Source organism: Metopolophium dirhodum, chromosome 1 (assembly GCF_019925205.1).
Source record: "Metopolophium dirhodum isolate CAU chromosome 1, ASM1992520v1, whole genome shotgun sequence".
NCBI lineage: Eukaryota > Metazoa > Arthropoda > Insecta > Hemiptera > Aphididae > Metopolophium > Metopolophium dirhodum.
In genome coordinates, this window is record NC_083560.1 from 45,058,887 (window position 1) to 45,066,634 (window position 7,748).

At 28.3% G+C, this 7,748-nt stretch overlaps 1 protein-coding gene across 3 annotated transcripts; it reads right to left on the reverse strand.

The window, feature by feature from the left end:
* Positions 1–17: 17 nt before the first annotated feature.
* LOC132936073 (mitochondrial uncoupling protein Bmcp) lies at positions 18–6,656 on the reverse strand. Of its 3 annotated transcripts, none has more exons than XM_061002750.1 (8): positions 6,402–6,656; positions 3,294–3,411; positions 3,018–3,162; positions 2,660–2,954; positions 1,277–1,395; positions 1,100–1,160; positions 377–463; positions 18–290 (listed from the first exon to the last, which is right to left on the reverse strand). In XM_061002750.1, exons 2-8 carry the CDS (start codon positions 3,355–3,357, stop codon positions 174–176), a joined length of 888 nt encoding a protein of 295 aa, XP_060858733.1. In that variant the 5' UTR covers positions 3,358–3,411; positions 6,402–6,656; the 3' UTR covers positions 18–173. The 3 variants fall into 3 exon arrangements, with proteins under 3 accessions (XP_060858733.1, XP_060858732.1, XP_060858731.1); XM_061002749.1 differs by lacking the exon at positions 6,402–6,656 and adding an exon at positions 6,069–6,371; XM_061002748.1 differs by lacking the exon at positions 6,402–6,656 and adding an exon at positions 6,206–6,366.
* Between the last annotated feature and the right edge of the window lie 1,092 nt (positions 6,657–7,748).

A 7,748-nucleotide genomic window follows, 5' to 3' on the forward strand; every position in this document is an offset into this window, starting at 1 on the left:
TCAATAAAATATCATAATACATTAAAATGTTGTGTAAACTTCTTACAATAATGTCTTAAATTTTTATATTTCCATTAATAATAACATAATACTTATGTGTAAAAAAGATGATAACAATATTAAATTTAACTTTCTGGATACTCTATTTTATTCAAATTATACAGGCTTAAAACTTAGATTGTTTTCAGTCTTTCATAAATCACAAAAAATATTATGTTCCAGGGTCCCATTCGAACGAAAGTGGGAACGAAACCTTTGTACAGTGCCACAACTCCTTCATACTTAACAGTCTGAAACATTAAATAAATAGTAAAATTAGAACTGAACTATCAAATGTTGTTTCTATATTTATATATTCTAAATACAGAGAACATACTTTTATTAGACAATCAATACTTCCTCTATAGATATGTTGTTGAACAAGCTCAGTATTTCTATTGTGCTTCTGGTTCATCAGTCTAGTCTGAAAATGTATTTTCTTTTATTGAATCAAATTTAAAAATACAAATTTACCAACAAAATTTTAATTTTGAATTGTATTGTATGTACAATGATTATAAACCAATATTATAACAAAGTAGATTTTAAGATATTCAACACAAATCACAATTTGAATATATTTTTATAGTTAAATAAACAAAAAAAATAATGAGAACTAAATTAGTAAACTATAAATAGTTATTAGGGCTTTGATATTAACATTTATATGCTGCAATATATTATAACCAACCATACAATATAATAAAATAAAATTTGTTAAAATATTAAATTATAATTTAGTTATCATTTTGAAGATTGTAGTGAATAAGTAGTAGTAGCATACTGTAGATTATCTATATAGTAATACATTTATAAGAGAAGCAAAAATGCTGAGATGACACATAATAATCTTGGATGTGGCAGTTCATATTATTTATTAATATTATAGCTATAGTATTGTTATGGTAATGGACCTTACTGTACGTTAGTGCATTGTATAATTATATGTATAATTATTTACTATTATTCACAGTATTAAAATGTGTTTACTAATTGAATTTAAACGTTTCTGGATAACTTAATTCATCTATTCCCAACAACAAAATAAATAAATAATTACCCTGATTACATCAATAGGATTAGACGCAACAGCACTTCCGAAACTAGCTATTAGACTTGAGCTGAAAAAAGTTAAAACATAAATAAAATATTAGACTAATAAATAATATAAAAATATTTTTTATATTTATTAATTTTTAGTGGACATTAAAAACTGTTATTTATAAAATAAACTTACATTAAGTGATTGAAAATATTATTTCCAAAAATGTCCATCAACTTGTGTTTACAATAATCATAAACTGGCAACTCAACAGCTGCAATAACTGCAGCTCGTTGCGATGTTGGTCCAACTCCCTGAGAAAATAAATGGTTTTCCATTGATTATTAATACTTTATTTTTAAATACTTTAAAATAAACTAAATAGGCACCAGGTTTTTATTTTGTCACGGAGGCTAATCTATAATCAACAATAAATTACAATTTTGAGATTGAATATTTGTATTTTGTTCTTCTATTTTCAAAATATGAATAAAATCCTTAAAAAAATGCCTTAAATAGGGCAATATATTTTATAGACATGTGTAATTAAAATGTAAATTTTACAATTAAATAAGGCATACAATTTGTTATAAATAAAACTAAAATAAAAAAAATAAAATCAGAGTGTACACTTTTATGATTTTTAATTTTTGAATAATTATTAAGTATAAGTATATATTTAATTACATTAGGATTAAACCAAATTGTACTATAGGCAGTGCTCAAAATAGAATATTTTCTGAATTTTTTTTTCTGGTATAAAAAATGCTACTAGGGTCAATTTCCAAAATGTTAACCTTTTTGACCTAACTAAATTCTGTTATTTTGAGTATTAAGCGTCAACAATACATTTTATCCTCAGATTTGTCAGATAACATTAAAAAGAATTATGTACAAGTCATTGGTCATCAAGGTATAAGATTTTATTAGCTGTTCGACACATTATATTGATATATTAAAATGTTCATCGTAAATAATTCTTAGAAACAAAAATAAAAATTATATAATTGAAGCAAATTATTTAAAAATTCATATGGAAAACTTTCAATTATGTTTAGTGTAATTTTCATTGGTAAAATTCTAGAAACTGTAAATATTGCATCAAAAGTTCTTTAGTCTTCTAAATAAGAACTGAGCACAGTAGTTTCTTTGCTTAATTCTGTGTTCAAGAATACAAAAGTCAAAATACAATGATTTTTTTTTTTTAAATAGCAGTAAAAATTGTAACAAAATGCTGTGTACCTAGAAAATTGTAAGAAAATAGAAACTGAAGAGTAAAACAATTTTATGACGAAATCCTCTAAGATTTAGCAGATGAACATTTTAAAATCATTATAATATTGTATTTAACGTTAGATAATGCAATAATGCAATAATAATATGTAATGGCTCTGCTCGTAATGTTTGAAATAAATAAAATAAATAAATATGAAAAGAATAGTTAACTATTTATATAATCATATTAGCAGTAAATGCTCAGTTGATTCATAAAATAAATTAGAGTGAGCAGCTCTAGAGTACAATAAGTGTGCAAAATATTCGGCACCTACTTACATACATAAAAAATTAAATACAAACCTTCCACAAACCTCTGAGTCCTTCGTGTACATAAATGTAACGAAAACATTTAAAAACGTTATTATCTAAAAAAATTCCAGTTTTATCTCGACCCAAAGCCTGAAGCCTGACTTTAAGCACATCTGTAGGATTAGCAATAGATGCAGATATTATTCCAGCACATATAGCACATCCAAAATTTACAGCTACATCTTCGGTCACATTTAGATATTCATTAGTTGCTTGTTTTAATGTATAATACGTTCCAAACTTAAGTGAACCATATGTACACTGACGTATTAATGCAGGGCTAATTCTGTAACATAATAAGTTTTTATTTTGGATTTATAACAATACAATAATAAAAATTAATAAATACCCAGAATAAAGTGACAAAAAACCTTCTTGTTTATAAATCTGACAAAAAGCATCTACCATTCCACGGTATTTAATTTTATTAAACTGTCCATCCAATTGCCCCTGAACTTGCAGTCTAGTTTTAGTTGTATCAATAGGAAAAGTACCTTACAAAATAATTCATATAAACAGTTATAAGCAGTTATGTGCATTAACATATTAAATTATTTCAATAAAACAAATATAATATATTAACATATATTATTATATCTTGATATATATATATATAATAGCTTACTAAATTCGGCAATACAGGATGATAGACCACCATACACAAATAGTGGCCACTCCCTCTTTTCCATTACACAAAAATAATGATCAAAATCTTTTTCTTCTACAATAACCACTGCCTAAACCTAAAACAAAAATAAAACATTTACTTATAAATTTTAAATAATAAATCATATAATTAGTTTAAAATTAGCTCATGGATAATACAAATAAATAATAGCTTAACAAAAACAAATTAACATTTTGCATGTTGAATAAAATATAAAATTATAAACAAAGAACAACTTTACTATTAAGAGGGCGTCGCACTCGCATGTGTTGTCTCCGTCTTCCACATGTACGACGTGGGACATTTTCGTTCGCTAGTTTCCATAAGGTGAATCCAGTTTTGATATTAGAGTGAATTGATCTCTTATCAACTTTTAGGTAACAACATTATCTGTATTCTCTTGTCGGTTTATTACGATATTTAAATTTTTATGTGAATTATGAGCATTTTCAAGCATTAATAATTTATATACAGATAACTCACTTAAAAATTAAAATATCGTAAAAAAACCCAATAAGAGAACACAGATAATGTTGTTACCTAAAAATTTGATAATAGGTCAATTTACTCTAAAATCAAATATGACATCACACTGTTGAAACTAGCAAACGAAAATTTGCCATGTCGAAGGTGTGTAAGACGGAGACAACACATGCAGATGCGACGTCCTCTTAACTACACAAAAAATTAAATAAGAAACCTTTTGTAATATTTTTATAATTCTACCTCGAGTAATAGGAAAATTGATTTTCACACTATCAATTTTCATAATAGACCTATAAATTTAAATCAAAATTATTTAACTTATTTCAAATTAAATATATTAAAATAAGGAAAATTAGAAAAATATTAATTTGTTATGCCAAAGTAGTTTTGTAATTTTGATGTTAGGCAGTATGAGTATATAAAATATTAAAATTTAAAATGCTCAAAACTTGTTCAAAAATTAAAATGAATACTTTAAGAATTGTATTTTATGTTCAGTCAAAAATGACTATAAAATTATATATTGAGTTATTTTATGAAATCTAATTACTGCATAGGTACAAATAAATTACAATTAGACTCGGTTTGACAAGTGAATCTGAAGGGACCAGGAGAAAGTTTGAGGTATCAACAGGATGTCAGGAAATTCCTAAAAGCAATTTTGAAAAAAGTTATTACGTTTCAAATAAATGTAATCCATAAAAATATTGATATTTTAACAAATAAACAACTTGACTTGAATAAATATTTTTACCATCAACATTTGTCCAAAAATTAGATTTACAAATTGGCTATTGTGAATTTTTCCAGAAAAAAAGTGTAATAATATTTTTAATTATTAATTTTCAGTATTAAAAATAAAATATAAAATTGTTATTTTGTACTTGTTTTGCAAGTGTCAATAAATTAAAGATATAAAAAAAAATTTTAAATATTGATTAGAACAAAAATTATTTACATGTCAGGTATTTTTGCTACAGCTATACAAGCATAATATACAATGTTTAAAACCTGTTAATTACTTAATTCTTGAGTAAAAAAAAACCAATTTAAGTATAACTACTTATAAACTAATGACAGTCCATAGGCGGAGATTCTGAGGGGGGCTTACCGGGGCTTAGCCCTTCCCCAAAAAAGTCAGTCCCCCCTCCTGATTTAGTTGTATGGGATTGAAGCCCCACCCCTCATTCAATGTTAATAATGTTAGCCCCCCCCAAATGTTCAATAGATTCCCGCCTATGATTGACACTTGGTATTATATTGGTACTTTGTAAAAATAAACATTAATTAGTAAATGTATTTATTGCTTTAATTTATCTAAAGAAAAAAATTATACCTAGTTAGTTTTGATAAAAAAATTATTAGGCCTATTAACATTGGCATAGAGGTCAGGGGGCCCAGGCTAACGAGCTGAATCCTCCTTACCAACCTCAACCTGCCATTATCTTCACTATAAATACTTTTTTATAAATTTTCAACTGTCTTCAACAAGGACATAAATTAGTATAGGTACATCTAACTAGATTAGCTATAGCCAACATAAATAAAAATGAGACAGTGGGTACTGTTATGCTGTACAGTAGGTGTTGAGTAGATTACAGTTCTGCGTTAAATTTGAATTCAACGTCATAATATCATATTGTTTATGAAAATTGATTCTGATTGGAGACAGTGTGTCAGCCTAGGATACTTTATATTATATTAACCATGGTTTAAATATATAAGGTTATTGCACATAGGCCCATATTGTTATCAAACAATATAAAATGGCAGCGAAAGGGTACAGTACATGGCTTGGTTGTCCGCTTGCGCTGCCGTTTTAATTCCTTGATGTGATACAATTATATAGAGGGATTACTTTTGCAATAATCTAGTATATTTAAGCTATGATAATAACATTGCTTTTATTAGTAATAATATAGGTACCTAGGTTGAATTCATTTTTGGAAAAACATTGTGCCTAATTACAACCAATTTTCCTAAAGCTATCAGTAATTTTTTGGTTATAGTATGAACTACTTGTATACAATAGGTATATCTATGAAGTATGAATTTATTATAACTAATTGGTTTGTTAAATCATGTTTTAATTTAACATTATCTGTATAGTAAAAAATTATGGACGACGAGTGAACTTAACAGTTTGATTAAGACATGATCAAACAAAAAACTAGGTTAGTAGTTGAATATTTACTTTGAATTATAATAAATAGGTAGGTATGTAGGTAGATAGGTACAAAGTGTTACCAGTGAGTTTCTCTCCGGTTTCTGACAATATATTGTGTTCACAAACAATCGGTTCATTGAGGTTCAATGCACTTCTCAAAAAAGTAGTTGGAAAAAAAAACTGGGTAGCAATAAGATAGACATTAGACAATAGTTACCTTCAACCGTTAAACTTGATCTACCGTTTTGTACGGAATACTAGAATATGGTATAGGAATAAAGTCGGTGGTTTGGTTGTTGGACAACAATATTTCGGTTGTTTCATAAAAATGAAAATGATTTTGTTCGGCACAGCCGGTACTCGGGTACTTTAGATAACGAACAAACTTAACTGATAACAAGAAAAATACGCACCAGGTCGCCGCGACATGAATCGCTATTCAGCGTTCGCTATCGCAGAAATTCTTCCGTTATCTGTCGACATAACGTAGTAATATGTTTGTTGCCACTCAATTGCCACTGAACTCTGCATGCTAAAAACGTCGATAAAAAAAAAAAAAAAGAACACGAACAATGGAGTTATCCAAATCCAATTATTCTGATTACAGTAAAGAATTTTTTTAATCGGTGATTACTGGTTATTACCACGAGACATGAGTCAAGCCGAGTCACGGCCGTTGTAGTAACGACTAACGACACTACGACAGGCGACGCGGGGACGACCGCCGTCAGCCGTGGTAAACTATTTCATGAAAATAATTAAATTCACATTCCACAGCAAAAACATATTGTACGGTACTGCTCCAATGCCGACTGCGAACAGCAGTAGCGGGGATTCAGGGCTAAATTTTTTTTTTTTTTGGGGGGGGGGCAAAATTACCCCCCTCCCAATCACCGTAGTTTTCCTTTCTTTTACACTTTGTTTAGCCAATTTTTGTACTTTTTCCCTCCCATGCCCACCAAAAATTTAGCCCTGGATCCGCCACTGGACTAAATAGATAGGTAGTGGGAAAGTACCTACCTACTTTAGATTCAGGGCATCTATTTTTGAACTTGATCTAATGGTACACGTTTTCGGACATCTATTAGATCAACTAGCAAAAATGGTATTTTTGAACTTAATCTAACGATTAGTAGTCTAATTTTCAATCGAGTTATTCGATCATTGTATTAGGTTACATATTTACCAATCTAATAGCATATTAGTTCACGAATATTAATTTTTTTTTATCTTATCTAGTATTTATTGGAATAAAAATATTATATTCCTAATTACGAGTATCATTGGTTTATTGTTTTAATTAATTGTAAATAGTAAGTTCATTTGTTTAACCAGTGTTTCATAAACTTTTTTTATCCGTGGATACCTTTTTTATGTCCACTTTTGTCGTGGAACCCCTACTTTTTTTTTAGCTTTCAACTGTAAGTTATTATAGCTCGACAATTATGGGTTCTACTTTGTTTCAATAGTTTTAATTTGTCATTTTGACAATGGTAAAAGTGCCAACACGGCCTTTTGTGACAATGGAGGATATTAATCTTTTGAAATGCAACCAACATTTAAGATAGAGATCGATTTTGAAAAAAAGCACTTAAGTTTCGCGGAATCCTGAAGTAATCTCTGTGGAACCGAGGGGTTCCGCGGAACACAGTTTAAGAAACGCTGGTTTAAACTATGGAGTTTTTGCTACATTTAAATAATATTCAAGCTATTAGGAACCTCGAGGAGGTAGAAGTAAATGGATATGAAGTTCGTCGTTG